At 36.3% G+C, this 24,115-nt stretch overlaps 1 protein-coding gene across 6 annotated transcripts in view; it reads right to left on the reverse strand.

The window, feature by feature from the left end:
* Positions 1-24,115, reverse strand: part of LOC136032875 (cAMP-dependent protein kinase type II regulatory subunit-like) — a 137,722-nt gene that overhangs the window by 51,556 nt on the left and 62,051 nt on the right. For all 6 annotated transcript variants that reach the window (XM_065713296.1, XM_065713298.1, XM_065713299.1 and 3 more), the window contains 2 exons: positions 18,784-18,890; positions 5,137-5,395 (listed from right to left, as the gene is read on the reverse strand). In XM_065713296.1, coding sequence (XP_065569368.1) covers positions 5,137-5,395; positions 18,784-18,890 — 366 coding nt within the window. The remainder of the gene's footprint in view (positions 1-5,136; positions 5,396-18,783; positions 18,891-24,115) is intronic.

Consider the following 24,115-nt stretch of genomic DNA (forward strand, 5'->3'; position numbering starts at 1 on the left):
GGCTAACTGGCGTGTGGACGCGTCTCGTGAGTTAGAAACCTTCTCCCAGCAAAGAGGTAAATTGAATGGCAAAGCAGAACACTATCGTGGGAGGATATTCTATAGAAGGACAACTGTGGCAGGGCGTAAGATCCAGATTTTATGAAAAAATCCTCTGCAAATGGCTACCTTGACTTTGTCGTCAAGAAGATTCCCATGAAACATGCTTTTAGCTGCTCCTTTACCAGACTGGCGTAGACGTCCTGGCGGTCAATTAAAGGATCGGGTGCAAATGTCAAACACGATCTTGATACCATTGGTGGATTTCGAAAGTTTGGCAGAAAGTCGGAGAACTTCTGACTCCATTTTGCTGAAGTGTTGGCACATCATCACCACAAATAAAAGTCAACCATACGGAGTCTTCTAGAGGCCGGGTAAGTGGTCCCGCAGCAAGTACAAATAAGCACAATAGAGCTAATATGGGTTCGTCGGGCAAAATATTTTCATTTGATGTTTTTGATACTTCATTGTTTTAAATCTTGACTGGGATTCAGGTAAAAATTTACATCTATGAAGATAATTCCTTTGATCGAAACAAATTAATAACACCGGTAGATAGAAAACATTCAGTATTTCAGGAAGAGAAAAATGGACTCATGTTAAGTTTCTTTTTGCTGCTATGATTCTATTCAGAACCTTGCTATAAAATATGTAGCAAAACCAGCCTCCATTTTTCACATACAACAGGATTACAGAGAAAATTCAATTTTAATTTTGAGAAAATTCAATAGCCCAACATTATAAGATAAGTCATGTAAGTCAAACTTGTCTGAAAACAATAGCTGAAAAGTCACAGTCAGTGTGTGCATTCTTTGCAATTACAATGAGACAGAAGGGAGAAGAGCTCCAGGTCCTTGCCCATTACGCCGTGTCCAGAATTTTAAAATTCCATTATAGTTATTTTAATTTAAGGTTTTTTGGAATTTCGTCCAACTCACCTCTTCCCCCAAAATCAACTGCTGCATTAATGTCACCTCATCTAGCTCCAAGGGGGTATCCGCATTTTGTTTTACAGGGGGGGGCGAGCCCCAACCCCCTCTGGATAATGTCTCAAATGGACAATATATATTTTTTTCTAGAGATGTCTGTTGGTGATGAATACGAACATTCGTAGGCTATCACAGATGTCACAAATTTTCATGAAATGAGGAAACTTGAGTATTGACGTAAAGCAGACGAAGATTTGGGATAGATTTCCTACAATGCATATTTCTCGTAGGACTAGCTCTAACATAATAAAAGAAAAATGAAAAATCACAAGAAAAAAATTTGCCTCGTTTGAATTTTCTATTTGTTCCCATGATTTTCGTCGTCTTCTATTATGTCTAGCCAGTGTAGCCTTAGAAATTATACCCTATCGTAAGTATAGAAAAATATCAGCCTTTTTTAATAGTCAAATGTCACCTTGTGAATGAATCCGATGCACATTTCAAGGGAAAACCAGGCTGATTTAGTTTTGATGTTAATACTCAAAAACGAGCTTGGTTTTCTATATATGAACGAAAAAGAAAAAGCGATAGAGATATGTAATAAAGGCATGTATTGATTAAAAGTAGAATACAGATTAAGTCAGCACTGCCAAGTTTCGTTCCGACCGGAAAGATATATGATAAAAGACTTAATTGAAAGCCCAGCCCATAATAGCAATCTGGCCTTATTTTGAATCATGAACAAGAAAAGATTGATTGCCAAATGTCTATGAAATATTGCTTATCATTCTACAATAATTTTTCCCTAATAACGTTTTTAATGAAATGGATATAGATTTGAGTAAAAAACGAATAGTTGATTTCCCTTGGGAGAATGCCATTAGAGGCGTACGCTACTACTTGGCGTCTGGAATTATTATGGCGCCAAAACATACAGAGGCTTAAGGTATTTGGCTTCAGAACCCTAACCCCACCCCCCAATAAAAAAATTATTTTCTTTTGATTTTACCATATTCGTTGTTTTGTTCATCAAAATTGAACGTCTTTTTAATCTCCACCCCCCCCCGCACCCAAATGCGTTTGTGTCTGTCAACGCATTCAGTTTCATATCCAGTAGTAATTTAATTCTTATGTTATGTTGTTCTTCTTAAAATGGGATTGGTCATAACTGAAGTCGTAATTCAGTCCTTCCTCTGATAAAAAAAAAGAACAAAAAACCCATAGAAACTAGGAACTCAATGCATTAAGTTCAGCAATCAAAGAGTTCGCAACATAATCAATGTATAAGCCACGGTCTAATTGGCTTTTACTCAAAGTTCGAACAAGGGCTCCCCAACAATTTTTTAATTGAACGTGGAGTGATGTTTGTAAAAAGACTTTAAAATAACAGCTTCGCCAGAAACTCCCGTGTGCCAGTGATGGTTGCGTAGCAACTAATGTCTTAACGATTAATGGGCCTGTCGATTGCTAGTTTTCTGCAAAAAATGCCGAATTTGTAAGACATGTGAGAAGCTGACAATTTAATTAAGAAAACAACAATTGTTTTGTAACCTGAATTTAGCTTGTTAATCCGGAAAAATTAGACCTTTTTCTATTTTAAAAATATTAAAATTAATGAGTTATTCCTATTCAGCATTAGCTTATTAATCCTATACACAGATTTTCCTATAGTTATATGAATATAAGCTTCATTTTGATTGGTGGATTTATTTTAGCTGACCAATCGTACGTCATTTTACGTCCATACGTTAAAATTACAAATATTAATTACAAATATTAAAGCGAAATATGATTACTAAACATCCACGTAAAAGTGATATCATAAACGCGTTATGACATAATATGAGTTATTTTTTTTTTAATCTCTCATTTTTATACACGACACATTCAGCCATCTTGATACCCAATTTGGAGAGCACTTTTTGGGTTTATTGAACGGAAATATGATCTCTTCGCATCAGGTATTCCAACCACTCTAGAAACAAACCTTTAAAATTGTTTCTAAGCTACATTTTACCTACGTCTACAGAGTATACAGATCATGAACTTGCACTGAAGTATATATTTTCTAACAGCTGAACCTGGAGATGCTCTCATGTTTCTCCTTAGTGGAAATAGTCCATAGTCTCCTAAAAATCAATAAATTACAAGCGATTCCCCTTCCGTACCGACAATGAGGGATTCACCTGTTGATCTAGACTGGGAAACTGGATAGTCCTTTTTGTTGAAGCCTACAATCTTTCAATATTGAAAAAAGGTAAAAGCCATATTGCGCACGTTTTCAAAAGTTATACAAGCAAACACAAAACCAAAAGACAAACATATAATATCAAGGTATTAGGGCTAACCCCACGTACAATATAATTTGTGGTAATTAATTGCAATTAATTATTGAATAAGCGCAATTATTATACTCTTTGGACAACGCAATCAACTTTAAGCGAGTTACATGAAAACCGGAAGAGATGGTAAAAGTCTAGTGGTCTAACTTTCCCTTTCTATACGCATTTGTTGTTCAATTGTTTCGGAAATTATAATGAATGAAAAAAAAAAATATTTAAAATATTCCAGCCCCATAGTCACTTTTAACAATGATTCTAACAGGAAGATCTTTAATTTATCCAAATAAATAAAACCGCCAAAAATTTTCTATCTAGAAAAGAACTAAGAAATAAGAAAATAAGAGAAATAAGAGAACACCATTCAATAACTGGAATTAACTTTTGAAGTCATTAAATTACAAGAATTAATTGCAATCAGCTTATTGAACAGTAACAGTAATTACAGTAAATCTGTAATTATAAGCAATGTGATTCACGACAGATGAAATAGTTTAGATCAATTTTAAGACGTACCATTCTTCCTCTACAGTAGAGAAGTTTCTCTTTTATGTGAACATTATTATGTCACAGGGGAGATGAGACGGGGGGAGGGGGGCTCATAACATTGTTAGTGCTTGGTTGAGACTCGACCAATTTCATCGCGGCTGAGTTTTGTTTAACTTTGAATATTTTTCAACCTTTGGAAAAATGCAGCCAAGTAGGAAGATTCAGTTTTTAATGAGAAAAAAAAACAATCCTAAATAACTTGAGGCAGAAAATGAACACAAAAATTGGCAGTTTTTTCTCCTTGAATATTGCAAATAAATAGTACAGCCCAAAATTAAACAAAACAAGAAAAACTATAAAATTGCAAGTATTTTTTCCGAAATTTAGTTAAACATTTCGTCATTCAAACTGATACTATTTGAGAGTTACTATGCATCTTTCTCGATCCGATCAAGATCAGTATTAATTTCCCTTCTTGTAAAAAAGATGGAAGGAGAGTTTGAACCCTCCTTCTAACCCATATCGTCCTAATAAATCCCAAAAAGCTTTCATATTCGGCATTAACTTATCTAGCATTGCTTTTCTCAAGATATGACATTTAATAACTCGGATGCATTTTTGAATAGAATTTATGTGAAAAAACGCATTCTTATATGAGAGCGGAGACTGACAGTTAGAAACCGTTGATAGAAAATGATGAGAATAATAAATCTGCAGTCCCAGAGACAATTAATGACAATTTGCAATGATTTATAAAGGGATATGATGAAATTTTTTTAATAGCTGAAACGAACGAGATGAAGGACGAACATGGACTTTGTTTGACCTATTATTTGATGGACTTTAACTCAAATAATGGCAAAGGAAATCTCATATCTTCCTATCTTATAAACGAGCAAGGAAGAAAACGTACGGGAATAAGCTCTCCTTTTGTGTTTTATTTTCCTTGAAATATTAGCACAGTTAAATTATTGCCTATTATTTCTGAATTACGCTTCAGTTTCAAACCTCAAATACCCAGTTCCAAAATTGTTCTCAATATTTGCTTGTGTGGCACTGAAACCACAGAAATTTTACGCAACTATCCTAGCATTTGCGCCATAATATATGGCTACCGATTTTTCCATTCCCCCTAAAAGTGATCTAATTACCTCTCACACCCACCCAGGTTCTGCTCTCTGCTAAAGCATGCTACGCCCCATCAAGGGCAGTCATTCTAAAGAGATGAGGCAAAGTGGCGCTCACAAAGCTAAAATTATTCTTTCTCTTTTTTGTTGGAGCATGAAAGAAATGTTTGGAGGGTAGGACTAGTATATTCGCAAAACAACAAAGACACTCACCGTTAGTGTTCCCAACATTGGGACTGATTCAAGTAACTGCTCATACATTTTCCTTTTTCGAAAGGCAGTTTTCAACAATATTCGTCTGAAAGTGGGTCTATCCATGGCCCAGAGGAGTCCACTTGATACTGCCTGAATTGTTGCTGCCCGAGGCATATTGTACATCAGAGCCAGTTCACCAAAACTTCCAACATTGTCGTAGTTTCCAACTAGTTTGGGCTGTCCATCGTTGTCGGCAACATAAATATTGTATAGTCCACTAGAAGAAAAATCGTGAAGTGGGAAATTAGGAGAAAAGGACACAATTAAACATTATATCCATCGAATCTAATCGAGTAACAAACAAAACTAGGATTAAGATTAAAGGCACCGTATAAAGAAGGTAAATTGAAATTAAACAAGAGCTCATATCACACTTGTGACGAGGCCGGAAGAGCCAAGAGCTCATATGGCATGAGCTCTAGCAAAATTCTAAGAATCAATAGATTGATTTAAAAGGAAAATCAGGGGCTCAACGTCGGTCAGGATTTAAAATAAGAGCTCTGACACACGAGATCCTTCTAAATATCAAAATTCATTAAGATCCGATCACCCACTCGGAAGTTAAAAATACCTCCTTTTTTCTGAATTTTCATCTCTCTTCAGCCCCCCATATGGTCAAACCGGGTAAAACGACTTTATCAAGTCAATTTGTGCAGGTTCCTGACCCGCCTATCAATTTTCATCGTCCTAGCACATCCAGAAGCACCTAACTGGCCGAAGCGCTGGACCCCCCCTAACTCCCACAAAGAGATCGGATCCAGTCCAGTTGCGTCAATATCGTATTTACGACATTTGCTTATTCCATCCACCAAGTTTCATCCCGATCTCTCCACTCTAAGCGTTTTCCAAGATTTCCAATTTCCCCCGCCAACTCCCCCCAATTTCACCAGATCAGGTCCGTATTTAAAATAAGAGCTCTGAGACATGAGTTCCTTCTATATATCAAATTTCATTAAGATCCGGTCACCCATTCTTAAGCTATAAATACCCCAATTTTTCCAAATTAACACCCCCTCCCCCCAAATCCCCCAAAGAGAGCGGATCCGTTCCAATTATGTCAATCACGCATCTAGAACATGTCCTTATTCTTCCCATCAAGTTTCATCCCAATCTCTTCCGATTCAAATTGGAAAAGAATTTTGGTGGTTCCAAACCACCAAACAGAATTTCGATGGTTTCTACTGCCAGAACTACGACTTTTCAATAACGATTTATACCAGTTCTGCTTTATGTAGCCGAAACTTGACACCTGAACCAGGAATAAGAGAGAAGAATGCTCACTTTCTGGAACTCATTTTACATAAGAGGCCTAAACATCTACTGGCAGGAGAGGATGACTAACCAATTCATTCGCAGCAATACGGGCAGGCTTCTTGTGATAGACGTAATAAGAGATCACCGATAGATATACCTAGGCCACGTAAAACGCATAGACAATCTCCGGCTGCCAATTACAGCGCTCCAATGGCAACCAACAGGTTCATGTCGCTGAGGTATAGACAGAAACACCTTGCAACGAACGTACCGTATAGATCTAAGTAAATTCTACACTTCAGTTGAACATCTGTCGGAGGATATTTTGGCAGAAGTGAACAAACGGGTAGATTGGCAGCTCCTTCTTCATGTCCCTGGTGGCTCTAGAGGGACAGGCGGATCTAAGGCATAAGGAAAGGTCATCTGATGCTTCCAATTCGTGTTAAACTCTTAAAGAACTAAACCATCACTGGAAAAGGTGAAAATTCCACAAAGAATGAAAGGCGGTTCCCAAAAACAATTACATGGGAATAGTCAACGTTCAAGCGATATGATTAGTTGACCGTAAAACCTCTCTGGCAAGTCATTTAGATGAAAACCGAGACAAATATCCTTTGAGGTTGAACCACCATCATTGCCCAGTTATCGTTGCCCAAATTATTTGCTGTGTATGTAGTGTAGATCAAAGGCGGTAATCAAGAAAGTAAATGAAGCAGTTTTCTCTGAAATAAAAATTTACTCTGGAAATAAAAATAAGCGTAAGCTGCAGCAACCTTTCTAAGAATTTATGTTACATGGCTCTTACGTCATCAACATCTGGAGAGGTTAATTAGAATACGCCTGTTATTGTTGCTAAGCCCCTCCTTCTTCCTGGTCATCAGTCATCTTCAAGTGAAAGCCAAAATAGATTTATATTTTAGAATGTTAACTACACTAAGGGAACAACAAGCAAGGATTTTTCTCCTCAAACCCTCCTAGACAATAAAAGAATAAAATGCGCAAAAATCCCAATATTTCCGCCTAATATTTGCCAAATATTTATTAAAAATCTCATACAGTGATAAAGTGCCATACTAAACACCCTCGCAGTAAAGTAAGTCTTCAAACACCGATCATTGGACCAAAGTGTCTGGGTAACTGATAAGAGTCGGGTCTTCCACGATTTAACACGGAAAGATAGGAAAAGAAAACTGCAAGCGCCAAACGTAGCGTGGTGGCTGGTGAAAACATTAAAAGCGTCTTTAAATAAGAAAAAAATTTCAAACAAAACTGGATAATTGATATGATAATGATTTAAGCGTTTAATAAGAATGTGTGTAAGTAACAAATAACTCGTAGGCCTACTAGTCTTGCTTCAAGAACTAATTTAGCTCAATAGGCCTATCCAGACTGCACAAAGTACGTGTATGTTTAAACTGGTAGGCCTACCAGTTAGACAGTTTTGGGCTCTTTACCCTCACCAGCATCTCAAACTGCCAAAAGAGGCATGTATTTGGCTGTTTAGGGTAGGTTAATATACTGTTTAAAAGACATATAGTAGGCCTAGCCTTATAATTTCACCATACGCTAGATGGTGCTGGTGATTATTTTATTTTATTTTTGTACTAGCGCGAGCTTCAACTCTTACCAGTTACCCATACTGTTTGCGTTAGACTTTGAAAAAGCAAGCTTCGACCGTTTCATAAAAAAAAAGACATTTTCAACACTAGGAGCATACAGAGGGAGGTGTCAGAGTGATCAAACAGTTCGTGGTAACGAACTGTAGTAAGGAGCGACCCGGCTCAATAGTAACCAAAACTCTAAAAAATGGAATTTTGATACCAATAGCTACATCAAAAGAATCGCATTTTAATGCTGGTTTTAAATATATAAGTTTCATCAAGTTTAGTCTTACCCATCAAAAGTTACGAGCCTGAGAAAACTTGCGTTATTTTAGAAAATAGGGGGAAACGCCCCCTAAAAGTCATAGAATCTTAACGAAAATCACACCATCAGATTCAGCGTATCAGAGAACCCTACTGTAGAAGTTTCGAGCTCCTATCTACAAAAATGTGGAATTTTGCATTTTTTGCCAGAAGGCAGATCACGGATGCGTGTTTATTTTTTTTTTTTTTTTTTTATTTTTTTTTTTTCCCAGGGGTGATCGTATCGACCCAGTTGTCCTAGAATGTTGCAAGAGGGCTCATTCTAACGGAAATGAAAAACTCTAGTGCCCTTTTTAAGTGACCAAAAAAATTGGAGGGCACCTAGGCCCCCTCCCACGCTAATTATTTTCCCAAAGTCAACGGATCAAAATTCTGAGATAGCCATTTTATTCAGCGTAGTCGAAAAACCTTATAACTATGTCTTTGGGGACGACATACTCCCCCACAGTCCCCGTGGGAGGGGCAACAAGTTACAAACTTTGACCTGTGCTTACATATAGTAATGGTTATTGGGAAGTATACAGGCGTTTTCAGGAGGATTTTTTTGGTTTGGGGGAGGGGTTGAGAAGAGGGGGATATGCTGGGTGAACTTTCCTTCGAGAATTTGTAATGGGAGAAGAAAATTTCCATGAAGGGAGAGCAGGATTTACTAGCATTATTTTTAAAAAAAAAACAATTAAAAAATAAAAGTGAAAAAGCTTTTTCAGCTGGAAGTAAGGAACAGCAATAAAACTTAAAACAAACAGAAATTATTACCCATATGAGGGGCTCACCTCCTTCTAATATCTCGCTCTTTACGCTAAAGTATTTTCGGTAATTTCAACTACTTATTCTACGGCTTTTGTGATTCAGGGGGTCATTCTTAATGAATTGGGATAAAATTTAAGCTTTAGTGTAAAGAGCGAGGTACTGACGATGGGGCGAATCCCCTCATATATGTAATAAAAACATGAGAATACAAAAGTTCTTTACGTAAGCTAATTTATAAGTTACGTAAATCTTTTACCAATAAAAAGATTCGTAAAAATTAAAAGTTCTAGTTGCCTTTTTAATTAACCAAAAAATCGGGGGGCAACTAGGCTTCGTCCCCCGCTCTTTTTTTCTCAAAATCATTCGATCAAAATTATGAGAAAGCCATTGAGCCAAAAAAAAAAAAAATGCAAATTTCGTTTTGATTATTCCTCTGCGGAGAGCCAAAATCAAAACATGCATTGATTCAAAAACGTTCAGAAATTAAATAAAAAAAACAAGTTTTTTCAACTGAAAGTAAGGAGTGACATCAAAACTTAAAACGCACAGAAATTACTTCGTATATGAAAGAGGCTGCTTCCTCATCAACGCCCCGCTCTTTACGCTAAAGTTTTTTACTGTTTTAGAAAGAAGAATTGAGAGACAGAGTCAAACTTTAGCGTAAAGAGCGGGGCGTTGATGAGTAAGCAGCCTCTTTCATATACGAAGTAATTTCTGTGCGTTTTAAGTTTTGATGTCACTCCTTACTTTCAGTTGAAAAAACTTGTTTTTTTTATTTAATAATAGATAAAATCACGAAAAGAAAATGTCATGTGAAAATTAAACTCCTTTTCTATTGTCTCTAACGAATATTACTATTTACTTTAGATTTACCCATAAGTCCTCATTTTCGGAAGGTGTATTACAAATAGTACGGATTTGCTGTCTATAGTAACCTAGTTCGTACTTTTCCCCTTCAACCGAATCTGTAGCCCACCAGGAAACCTGTCTTGGTCTACAGGCAAGATTATTTACCAAAAACTCTCTCTGTGCGTCCAGTTGTCCCATGGAACAGTAAAAATGATCCACAGAAAGCTCCCATTTGGAGTCCTTCACAAGGAGAGCCATTTTCCATTACAAAAAAAAAGATTTCACAAGACTAGTGGCATGTCATCATTATTGCTGGTGTCAAAGCTGATTCAAAAATATCGAAAGCCCAGTCCAAAGAAAAAGAGATTCACAATACGGCGCTATTTTTTACTATCACATTTAATTATTCCAATTTTTCATATCGACGACGTTCACTCTTCATTTTGAAGTAAAAACACACCCCTCTTATTTAACTACAACAAAGCTAGTATCCCCTTAAAGTAAGGAACACATAAATTTTAATTTGCATATTTATTGTTTCCGCAAGTTTAGCAAAATCTTGACTGACAACACCTACAACTAAATACCGGAACAGCTAACTAGTAGAACTAATCTTAATAAGCCACTCCAATTCAAGGCGTGGTAAAACAAAACCACCACAGTCATGCTACATTGAGGGGAAATCCACTTTCAGAGACCATGTACACCAGATGGCGCGCGCCAAGTAAATACTACCATGTATGGTATAAAGAGGAGCGGCGTGACAGAAATATATCACGTGCGGCAGAACAACTGACGCTAGAAGATGCAAACTATCTTGCAGATCGTGGACAAACGCTCATTCACCACATTACTAAGAACCATAACCTATTCCATTCCTTAGAATGATTGTTGTAATAGATCAGAGTTTTGTAAAATCTAGCATGCGTCGGAAAAAAAAAGTTGTAAAAGTCTTCATACACAACAGTAAAGATCAATGAAAACAATAAAGAATCATGTTTCAAACACATGAATCTTTGCTTCACCAAGAATACCAATAAAAATTGCCCAATAAAAGAAACTAATCTCACACTATAAACAAAAAAAAATAATTGCACCTGTAGTTTTGCAATTGAGACATTTGAAGCAACGACAACAGTAACAATATTAAATGTTAACTTAACCGTAAAATAGTTTCTGTTAATGATCTACTGTAAAAGTATATTCTTAAATATATTCTAAGACCACACTGGCTGTGGTATACATGACGTAAGACAAACAAAGAAATAATAACATAAATAACCGAGAATACGAGGGTAATATGAGCCAGGGGACAGAAATGAAGCGAAAACGACAAGAAAATATTTCAGCAAGGACCTCCGCCAAGCCATCTTCAGCGATAAAAAACAAGAGCTAAGAGCTCATATGGCACTTGTGACGAGGCGAGAAGAGCTAAGAGCCAAGAGATCATATGGTATGAGGTCTAACAAAATTCTACGAATCAATAGATTGATTTAAAAAGGAAAATAAGAGGCTTAATACCGGTCAAGATTTAAAATAAGAGCTCTGAGTCACAAAGTCCTTCTAAATATCAAAATTCATTAAGAACCGATCACCCACACGTAAGTTATAAATACCTAATTTTTAATAATTTTTCCTCTCCCTTTTGCCCCCCAGATGGTCGAATCTGGGAAAACAACTTTATCAAGTCAAATTGTGCAGCTCCCTGACACGCCTACCAATTTTCATCGCCCTAGCACGTCCAGAAGCACCGAACTCACGAAATCACAGAGCCCCTCCCCCCAACTCCCCCAAAGAGACCGAATCCAGTACGATTCTGTCAATCCCGTATCAAGGACATTTGTTTATTCTATCCACCAAGCTTCATCCCGATTCCTCCACTCCAAGTGTTTTTCCAAGATTTCCCCCTCCAACTCCCCCCAATGTCAAAAGATCTGGTCGGGATTTGAAATAAGAGCTCTGAGACGTAAATTCCTTCTAAAAATCAAATTTCATTATGATCCGATCATCTATTCGTAAGATATAAATACCCCAATATTCCTGTTTTCCAAGAATTCCGGTTTCCCCCTCCAACTCCCCCGAATGTCAAAGGATCTGGTCAGAATTTGAAATTAGAACTTTAAAGCACAAGATCCTTCTAAATATCAATTTCATTAAGATCTGGTCAACCTTTTGTAAGTTACAAATACCTCAATTTTCAAAACTACCCCCCCCCCCCCAATTCCACCAAAGAGAGCAGATCCGGTCCAGTTATGTCAGTCACGTATCTTAGACAGGTTTATATTCTTCCCATCCAGTTTCATCCTGATCTCACCGCTTTAAGTATTTTCTAAGATTTCCTGTCCCCCCCAACTGCCTTCCCCCCCCCAATTACGCTTGATCCGGTTGAGATTTAAAATAAGATATCTGAGTTACGAGGTCCTTCTAAATATGAAGTTTCAAGAAGATCCGATCACTCCTTCGTAAGTTAAAAATACGTCATTTTTTCTTATTTTTCAGAATTACCCCCCCCCCCCACAATTGAGCAGATCCGTTCCAATTATGTAAATCACGTATGCAAGACTTCTGCTTATTTTTTTCAACCAAGTTTCATCCCAATCCTTCCAATCTAAGCGTTTTCCATCATTTTAGGTTTCCCCACCCCAAACTTCCCCCAATGTCACCAGATCCGGCCAGGATTTAAAATAAGAGCTTTGAGACACGATATCCTTCTAAATATCAAATTTCATGGAGATCCAATCACCCGTTCGTAAGTTAAAAATACCTCATTTTTTTTAATTTTTCAGAATTAACCCCCCCAGCTACCCCAAAGAGAGCGGATCCGTTCTGGTTATGTCAATCATGTATCTAGGACTCGTGTTTTTTCCACCAAGTTTCATCCCGATCCCTCCACTCTAAGTGTTTTCCAAGTTTTAGGTTTCCCCCTCCCAACTCCCCCAATGTCACCAGATCCGGTCGGGTTTAAAATAAGAGCTCTGAGCCACGATATCCTTCTAAATATTAAATTTCATTGAGATCCGATCACCTGTTCGCAAGTTAAAAATGCCTCATTTTTTTTTAATTTTTCAGAAATACCCTCCCCCCAACTACCCCAAAGAGAGCGAATCCGTTCCGTTTATGTCAATCATCTATCTAGGACTTGTGTTTATTTTTCCCACCATGTTTTATCCCGATCCCTCCACTCTAAGTGTTTTCCAAGTTTTAGGTTTCCCCCTCCCAACTCCCCACCCCCGTCACCAGATCCGGTCGGGATTTAAAATAAGAGCTCTAAGACACGATATCCTTCTAAACATCAAATTTCATTGAGATCCGATCACCCGTAAGTTGAACATACCTCATTTTTTCTAATTTTTAAGAATTACTCCCCCCCCCAACTACCCCAAAGAGAGCGAATCAGTTCCTATTATGTCAATCATGTATCTGGGACGAGCTTATTTTTCCCATCAAGTTTCATCCCGATCCCTCCACTCTAAGTGTTTTCCAAGATTTTAGGTAAACCCCCTCCAACTCCCCCAATGTCATCAGATCCGGTCGGGATTTAAAATAAGAGCTCTGAGACACAATATCATTCTAAACATCAAATTTCATTAAGATCCAATCACCCGCTCATAAGTTAAAAATACTTCATTTTTTCTATTTTTTCCGAATTAGAGGGCCCCCACTCCCCCCAGATGGTCAAATCGGAAAAACGACTATTTCTAATTTAATCTGGTCCGGTCCCTGATACGCTTGCCAAATTTCATCGGCCTAGCTTACCTGGAAGTGCCTAAAGTAGCCAAACCGGGACTTTAGGTTTTCCCCCTCCAACTCCCCCCAATGTCATCAGATCCGATCGGGATTTAAAATAAGAGCTCTGAGACACAATATAATTCCAAACATCAAATTTCATTAAGATCCAATCAACTGCTCATAAGTTAAAAATACTTCATTTTTTCTATTTTTTGCGAATTAACCGGCCCCCACTCCCCCCCAGATGGTCAAATCGGGAAAATGACTATTTCTAATTTAATCTGGTCCGGTCCCTGATACGCTTGCCAAAATTCATCGTCCTAGCTTACCTGGAAGTCCCTAAAGTAGCAAAACCGGGACCGACTGACAGACCGACAGACCGACAGACAGACAGACCGACAGAATTGACGATTGCTATATGTCACTTGGTTAATACCAAGTGCCATAAAAAGAGAAGCAAACCTTTTGAGGTAGGCTAAAAGAAAGCAGATAAAACACTGAATCAAACAAACAAAAACTAAGTCAGAATAAACGAAAGACCATTCACACATTAGATTGAGCAAGAAATTTCTACCTAGGTGATTGACTTTGTCGATATTACCCTCGTTTCTCGGTTATTCAATTAGATTGTGTTTTGTTCTTTTCTTATTGGTTATGCCTAAAAGTCTACTCTAGAAGGTCGCAAAAAAAAGAAAAAGATGAAGGCATATAACCTACTCTGTGTCCACCCGAGTAAGCCTGTCTTATCTAGACAGCCAAGCCACCCGAGTAACATGTCTTATCTAGTAACTACTGAATTTGGTTCCCAATACTATCCTCTGAATCAGGGACACCAATCAAGGGGAGAGAGACACCTGGCCCTCTATAATCGTGAAAAATGCATTTTTTTTTGTATTTTTATTACAATACCACACAAATAAAACACAAAAAAAGGTAATTCCCCTTAGTTTTGAAGAACTTATTTTTGGGTTTTCACTTTAAAAAATCCCCCCCCCCTTTCAGTGAATTGTCACCCCTGGTCTGAATATTTAACCATTCCGAAACAAAAGGGAGCTTTCACCTGTGCTTCCCAGTGGTATCTAAGTCCCCTTCTTTTTTTGGAGCATAATGGCGATTCCCGAAGGCGCCACGTATTGGGTGGAGGAGGAAACCTTCTTCCGACTCTTTAAACCAGTCGATACAAATAATTAAGCCGGTAAGATAGTGGTACGAAGCACAAATCTTTTTTTATGAGGTATAACGGAAAAAAATGACGTAAAATCAATGAAAGAAGGCAGTCTCTGTAGTTGAAAAATTTGTATAGAATAATTCTAATAGTATTATCTCCCAAATCAGTCAGTAAAAACTACCATCCAGTCAGTAAAATCTATCCCCCCCCCAAAAAAAAAATTGAAAGATTATTAGGGAGAATATATCGGGACAAATACTGGGACTTCTGACGATTTAGGGAGCGAGGTTTACAATATTCCTTACTTCTTTGGCGGATTTTACATCAGCTGAACTCACCAATAATTTGTGGAATGGTTAAGCTTTAAATTATTTCAATTCTTAACGCTGAAAACGCCTATTTTTATACAGTCAAAATATCCGTCGTGATTGCTGTCTTTTCTTTCCTTTCCACTACAAATGCTCATGCCCCCTGCCTCGAAGAGCCAAGTATTCTTCAGAGCTGGAACAATATTTCACTTATATAAGTTTTATGGTCAGAAATTAAAAACTTTGTAATTTTGAGTCTTGACTTCTAAAAAGCTCATACAGTAATTTTCAATTATTCCTTTAAGTTTCTTCTACAATTGAATGATAACTTTTCGAATCTGTAACTTGGCTTATTAACCACATGTTTAGGTGCGTTTTCGCACACCATGATTGTTATTTTTTTTTTCTCTAGACCCGTTGTTAGGGTTTTTCTCGAGAGTTATCTCTCTTTCCCCTGCAAAATTTTGCTAGTGGTACCTCTGCCTATTCCCAGTGCACCACTGGCCTTTTGATTAAATAAAAAAAAGTTTTTTTTAAATGAAAGTAAGGAGCGACATTAAAACTTAAAACGAACAGAAATTACTCCGTATATGAAAGAGGCTTTTCCTTTTCAACGCCCCGCTCTTTACGTTAAAGTTTGACTCTTTCTCTTAACTCTACATTTTAAAACAGTAAAAAACTTTAGCGTAAAGAGCGGGGCGTTGAGAAGGAAAAGCCTCTTTCATATACGGAGTAATTTCTGTTCGTTTTAAGTTTTAATGTCGCTCCTTACTTTCATTTAAAAAAACTTGTTTTTTTTTATTTAATTTCTGAACGTTTTTGAATCAATACATGTTCTGATTTTGGCTCTCTGCAGAGGAATAATTAAAATGAAATTTGTATATTTATTTTTTTTTGGCTAAGTGGCTTTCTCATAATTTTGTCGAATGATTTTAAGAAAAAAAGAGCGGGAGAGGAAGCCTAGTTGCCCTCCGATTTTCGGTCAATTAAAAAGGCAACTAGAACTTTTAATTTTTTACGAATCTTTTTATAAGTAAAAGATATAATTAACTTATAAATTAGCTTACGTAAAGAATTTTCGTATTCTCATGTTTTATTACATATATGAAGGGGTTCGCCCCCTCGTCAGTACCTCGCTCTTTACACTAAGCCTTAAATTTTGTCCCAATTCATTAAGAATGACCCCTGAATCACAAAAGCCGCAGAATAAATAGTTGAAATTACTAAAAATATTTAGCGTAAAGAGCGAGGTATTAGGAGGAGGTGAGCCCCTCATATGGGTAATAATTTATGTTCGTTTTAATTTTTAATGCTGCTGCTTACTTCCAGCTGAAAAAAACTTTTTCATATTTATTTTTTCATTGTTTTTTTTAAGTAATGCTAGTAAATCCTGCTCTCCCTTCATGGAAATTTTCTTCCCCCATGACAAATTCCTCGATGGAAAGTTCCCCCAGCATATCCCCCTCTTCTCAACCCCTGCCTCCAACCAAAAAATCCTCCTGAAAACGCCTGTACACTTCCCAATAACCATTACTATCAATTTTGGTCTTAAATTGTAAGGATTTCATCGATATTTCTAAGAATATATATCCATCAGAGCTTACTCTTGAACCTAGTCATGGCGCAGGTCATGAAGATCATTTCTTAGATTTAAATATTAATATTTCTGATAATAATAAATTAAGTTTTAAAATGTATAATAAAACGGATGATTTTGATTTTGAAGTGATTAGTTTCCCATTCCCTGAAAGTAATATACACTCAAATATGACATATTCGGTGTTTTTCTCACAGTTACTTCGTTATGCAAGGATCTGTAGTAATTATATTGATTTTAAAAATAGATGTAAAATCTTAAGCCAAAAATTGATATTAAGAGGTTTTTCTACAAATAAATTAACTTGGCAATTTAAAAAAAATTAGTTTTCATTATAATGAACTTTTAAATAAATACCAAAAGAATTATCTGGAAATACTTATGGATATTTTCGGCTAATTTCGGAGGTTTGCGAAAAGATGATGCAGCGCCATTTATTTTGAATTGTATTTCTAATAGAGCGGATTTTTTTTAAAAATAGCCTCATGGTAAAGATGAATTCTATAATTGTTTAGTCCATTCAGGTTTTTTGCAATGTGTTAATATTTGTGATTTGGTAAAATTTATCACATTTAGTTTACCTATTGTTGCTAAAAAGAGGAACATATTAACAGGATAAGTTTGTTTTGGTGTTACTTGGTTGTTCTACATTTGCTGTTTTTTTTCATAGGCATGTATTTTGGGGGTGATACCAGACACGGGGATGCCTTGGATATTCTGTGGTAGGCACAACACTTGACTGGGTAGAGAATTTAAAGTGCCGAAACCCTATAGGCAAGTGTATTCTCCTGCTGAGCCCTTGTGTTGGGTTGTTGCCTCTGAATTATTTGTCTTTAGTGTTTTTATTGTTTGGTAAATGACGACTTATACTTATTGACGACATGACTGCCTGTCCATGGATTATTATTTATGGTTGATTGTGTATGGCTATGCTGTTTGACCTATGTGGTTGTACGGATGAGTAGGGTTAAGGCCTTGTTCAAGTGCTGGTCTATATTAGCCACTAATTTAGGAAAACAGTTTTCCCTTTCTCCTTCTATCTCCTTTCTTCTTTTTTTATTTTTGTGTTTTTGCTGTTACATTGATGATTTCTCTTTTCATTATATGTAAGCACTGGTCAAAGTTTTGAACTTGTAACCCCTCCCACGGGGACTGTGGGGGAGTAAGTCTTCCCCAAAGACATAGTTATAAAGTTTTTCGACTACGCTCAATAAAATGGCTATCTCAGAATTTTGATCCGTTGACTTTGGGAAAATAATCAGCGTGGGAGGGGGCTTAGGTGCCCTCCAATTTTTTGGTCACTTAAAAAGGGCACTAGAACTTTTCATTTCCGTTAGAATGAGCCCTCTCGCAACATTCTAGGACAACTGGGTCGATACGATCACCCCAGGGAAAAAAACAAACAAACAAACAAACAAACACGCATCCGTGATCTGCCTTCAGGCAAAAAATATAAAATTCCACATTTTTGTACAGTAGCTTGAAACTTCTACAGTAGGGTTCTCTGATACGCTGAATCTGATGGTGTGATTTTAGTTAAGATCTATGACTTTTAGGGGGTGTTTCCCTCTATTTTCTAAAATAATGTAAATTTTCTCAGACTCGTAACTTATGATGGGTAAGACTAAATTTGATGAAACTTATATATTTAAAATCAGCATTAAAATGCGATTCTTTTTATGTAGCTATTGGTACCAAAATTCCATTTTTTTAGAGTTTTGGTTACTATTGAGCCGGGTCGCTCCTTACTACAGTTCGTTACCACGAACTGTTTGATTAGTTAGAACTTATTAACTAAGCTAACTAATCTAATATAATTTTTAAATTAGCCTAACGCAATTTAACTAGTTAACGTGGAAATGCAAATAGCGAGAAGAGTAAATGAAAGGATTGAAACTATATGTCTTACAGGATAGGCTAAGGATAAGGATAAACAGAAAAAAAAGATTTAAACTATTCAATAAACATAGAATAATCAGTAAGCTGAGCAGAGGAAAACAGGACAAAAAATATATGGATATTTACCTTTCAATCACATAAAAATTGTCTCCATCATCTCCTTGTTTAATTACATATTCACCGGCACTGACAGTCTTTTCAAACATTGCATCCAAAACATCTTGCATTTGTTCCTGAGGAAGAAATATATTGAAGCCCATTTGCTTAATTAAAGACACGACCAAGTCAACGACAGCCATTTTTTTATCAATTCATCGGACGATAACATACGAACTGTAGAGGTTTTCTTTTGATCCTTTTAGAAGATCTTTAATGGGAAGATGGGGAGGGGGTAGGCATCCTGAGTAAAGTCTTAACGTGGCCCCATCGCTGTAGTACCTATCCCAAAAATTAGTGCTTATTAAACAGTTCGTTGTAACGAATGGCAAGTAGGGAGCGATTCACATTCAGCATATTAGAGAACTCTACTATACATGTATAAAAGTTACTTTATACAAGAATTTCGAACTTTGCGTTCCCCCCCCCAGAAGAAAGATCACGGATACGTGCTAATTTGGTGTTTTCACCGGGGATGATGGCACCGAGCCAATGATCCTAGAAGATTGGAAGAGAGCTCATTTGATCCAAAATTAGAAGTTATAGTGCCGCTTTTAAGTGACCTTTGGAGGACAACTAGTCCCCATCCCACGCCCCGTTTTCCACAAAAGACATGCGATCAAAGTTTTTAGATAGCCAGTTGATTCAACACGGTTGAAAGGTCCTATAGCCATGCCTTTGTGGATGGTATGACCCCCACCCCTATAGTTCAGAGGGAAAGAGCTGTAAATTACACAATTTGCCCATTGTTCACACATAGTATTTGTTTTTGGGAAATATATTGGATTTTTTGGGGGCGGTTGGAATATTGTCTGCGGAAAGATTTTTTCGCAAGAGAAAATTTACATCAGGGAAAGGGAATTTCCTGGCATTATTTTAAAAACGATCAGGAGTTGAATTAAAAACTAAGTTTTTCCAGTTGAAAGCGAGGAGGAACATTAAAACTTAAAACAAACTTAAAAATTAAAATATTCCATAAATGAGGGGGCTGCCCCTTCTTCAATCGTAGCTCATTATCCCAAAGTTTGACTTTTTGTCACAATTCTTTAAGAAAAACTACTCAAAAACAAGAACTGTTAAATTTGAACGAGATGTATTTTCAAAGAACTTTAAGACTTTAGCGCAAAGAGCTAGGGCTGAGGTGGGGAAAACCCCTAATATACGGAATAATTTCTGGTCGATTCAAGTCATAATGTTGCTTCTTACCTGCTGTTGAAAAAGCTTTTCTTATTTAATTTTTAAAGATCAGAACCATGAAATTGTTCATTTATTCAAGCAAAGAATAAAACCTAGAGAAGCTTGTGGTCATAAACCAATCCAAGTGATTAGCTTTGTTTGGCTTATAAAAAACTTATAGCCTCATTGTTATTACATACTTGGCTCCGTTATGCTTCTCCTAATGTGATGTGCAATGCTGGGTTCCAGTCAGACATTCCTGTATGTTAAGTTGTGTTTTTTGTTTTCTAACCTTATCCGCACTGTTTTGGATGTATCTTAGGCGATCAGGGTTGAATGAGTCTGGCAAAAGAAATTCACAAGTTTCTTCAGTAAATGTCCACTTCTCTTTGCTAGCCGTTTCATTAAACAGATCGAGAACGAGTCAGAGGTCAATGGAAGTCTGTTAAAATGTGTTAATAGTATTTTACTCTGGGAACCTTTCAACTATAGATACACATACCCCCTGCCTCGGAGATCAAAGTATTCTTCAGAGCTATTCACTTATATGAGTTTTATGGTCAAAACTTGAAAAATTTGTAATTTCGAGTCTTAATTTCTAAAAGCTCAGACAGTAAATTTCAATTATTCCTACAAGTTTCTTCTACAATTGAATAGTAACTTTTAGAATCCGTATCTTAGCTTATTAGCCACATGTTCGGGTTCCGTTTTCGCACACCATGATTTTTTATTTATTTTTTTCTTCATTTTCCATTTTATTTAATAATAAGTGAAGTACGTGAGGACGAAATGTTAAACTACATGCTTGAAAATCTTGCTCTGTATAAAAGATATTTTGAATATTTTTAGTAGCAGTAGTAGCACTAGTAATAACAATTCATTCTTAAAAACAGCAGACAAAACAAAATTCTTCACTAGAAGCGTCACTTACGAGAGTACTTCTGACAAAAAATCGCAACAAAGGATAAGGAGTCGGAGGGTGAAATTGTGTACCCAGAGATGCTTATATAAATTTTTCAGACTCTATGAAACTATATAATATCATGATTTACAGCAAAAATTTACTTAAAGCAAAAAAATTAATAAAAATTATAATTACAATATTACAACAAATAAATAAAAATTGTGAGAGTATTTTTAACAAAAAATCACAACAAATATGTGATATAGGAGTTGGAGAGTGAAATCATTTACCCAGAAATACTAACCTAAATATTATGAGCATACATAATATCATGATTTAAAGGAAAAGTTTCAATAGCAATTACAAACGTTCAATAAATAATTAAAATAATTTTAATACATAATCATCAAATATCTAAAAATATATATCAGCTATATGAAAGATTTCAACGACAAACATAATTCTTGTTGCATATTGGCTACCAGGTCAAAATACTACGATATTGAACCAGTATGCTAATTCGTAAGATGTCTACCGCGAGTGCGACGATTACCAAGAACAGTGAATATGGAACCTGATTATTTGAACTTGTTCAGGGGAAACTTGTTTCATCACACATGTCTTAAAAATTAGAAAAGATCGAGAATTCAATTTTAAATGAAAAAGATGATAATTGCGGGGACCGAAAAAAAAAAAAAAAAAAAAACACGAGTGTAAAATCAACAAAAACAAAGCTGAAACATAGGACATCAGAGAGCAGTTAAGAGCAATCAGAGAGCAGGTTTAAGAAGCAGTAGCACTTTTTCTTTGAAAGTCTAGTTGTCTTTAGGAGTCACAAGCTTGTTAATGTTTGAATTTTTACGTCGAAAAAGCGTTGTCAAACCAAATTATACTCATTTATTTTCACCATTCAACAAGGCAACGCTAACAAAATGTAACATTGCCCTAGAAACTTCATAATTTTAAGCAATCAAAAGTAAAATCTTAGAAAGTCGCTATTTTCGTGTTTGAATACGTATAAGATGGGTCAAGAGGACAAAAAACAATTTTATTTTGATGTCCTTCGAAAACTAAGAATTCCTAACGGTGATGACAATCAGACACGAAGAAGATATTTTCTTCAAAAGAGTGGCAACTTTGAACTACCGTATCAATAAGCCAAATTATTTATTATTAGGATCACCGTCTGGTACGTACGCAGGGGGGGCCTTCGGGCCAGGCCCCCCTCCGAAATTTTGTGAAATGTTTAATTTCCCCATGGTTTCTTAGGATTTCTGGCAAAAGTAAGACATTTATTAAGAATCTAGATACATGTGTGAAGCCTTTTTTGGGGGATTTTACAGCATGTAATTATCCGGTCAAGTCACTGCCCAATTATTAACCATTTTCTGTCTAAATTTCAACCCTCTTTGAAGTAATTATCAATTGTATTGTTATTTTGTTTTGTAAAGGGAGTTTGCTTTCCCCAGCAAAATAGAATTATCCTTGATATTAGGGCGTTTGTCCCCCTTTTTCAGGAGAAAGTACAGCTTTTAATGGATCAATTTTGGAAACCATTATTTTTAATTAAAATCTACGTTTTGCAATAGAAGAACAACCCCCCACAGCACCCTTATTGCACCATATTGCACTGTTAACCCTAAAATTTCCCTTTCAGTGGGATATAATAGATTAATTACTGGTTCTAAATCGCTATGAACATAACGTGAGCCTAAAACGTACTTTTGAGGCTCCAGTCTTCTTCCCCCCCATCCGCTACAATACTACAGATTAAAGTTAATCTGTATTTTTCGATATACGTGCTTTTTGCATTACTGAATAAAAAAAGTGCTACTTTATATCTGGTGTTTCGACGGTTTTGGCCCCCCCCGAAAAAATTCCTGCGTACGTGCCTGATCACCGTATACATTTTTAGAAGATTTTCTTTAAATCTCCCATTGAAAATTACCTATCCGAGACCATAAAAATTGAAATTTCACTTTCTTCCTTTGAAGTTTTTGGATAGTTTGCCAAAGAAGGTGACGACAACAGCGACGATGCACTTCAATTGGGCATGTGTTGACGAATCACAAGTATGACTCATTATCATCATTCGTATTTTCTTTTCTTTAGTACCTTAAATTCACTTAATTTTTATGGTACGAGCGGTAACATATTTTCTACACTTAAGACCAACTTATCACCAAATGATGCTATGTTGTCAGGAAAGTTTCAAATGACATACATGAATCCCAAATATTCGTCAATTCATTATTTTTTGGCACAGTAGTTTGATCCTGTTTAGTAAGCACTAACCACTATATCAACTAAAAAAAAGGTGAACAGAGACGCTAAGCGTCAAGTTTTTGATAAATTAGAGGGCACCATGGAGGTAGGGTCTGACACTTGAAAAAATCATAACTCTCAATTTTATGGCTATTTTAGCAATCTTTCGGTTTTTTTCAAGGGAAATGAATCTTGTATAGATTAAAGGACAATTTGATCCCTGCCTACTCCCTTATGTTCACAAGGTATGAAGTTTATCTAAAATACTACAAAGAAGTAATAGTAGAACAGGTAGAAAAAAATTATAAATTTCTATATGATAAAAGATATTTAGGTTCTAAAAATTAAAAAGAAAACTCGCTTTGACTTTTCCGGTGCTCTAGTGGATTATGTTCGTGATATTCTAAGAGCAATGGCTCTCGCAAAAACTTAAGGGTGATTCCTTCCCTCTCCCAATCCCCACTCGTGGTGGATACGATTTTTTATTTTTTTTTTTTTTTATTCCGAATGACTTTAAAATGCAACAAAGTGTTGAAGTGCAACGCTTGGAGAAAGAAACAAGATATTTTTCAAGGATTGAAAAAGTTAGGTCAGATTTGAATGCATTTACTGTCTTTTCACCCTTACGTACGCAGCATTGTTTTTGAGGTGAGGGTGACCAAAAAAAGGAAATATTTAAGGAAATGTGAGAAATTATAGGTTCCTTCATAAAAATCTTTTGTATTGTAAAAAATTATACGAAGAGAATCCGTGTCTTTTGTAACCACGTCGAGTGCCATAAACTAAATCAACTATATTCCACGGATAACTTCCTTGCATATTATGGCTGAAGAAGAAGAGGAAAAAAGGGCGGCACGGGCTCAGCACCAGCCCTCCTAGAGTGACCAACATTTGAAGCAGAACAAAAAGGCAATAAATTTCAGTCATCGATTCAAGAAAACCGCAGAGAATACTAAT

This window comes from Artemia franciscana, chromosome 11 (assembly GCF_032884065.1).
Source record: "Artemia franciscana chromosome 11, ASM3288406v1, whole genome shotgun sequence".
Taxonomy (NCBI): Eukaryota; Metazoa; Arthropoda; class Branchiopoda; order Anostraca; family Artemiidae; genus Artemia; species Artemia franciscana.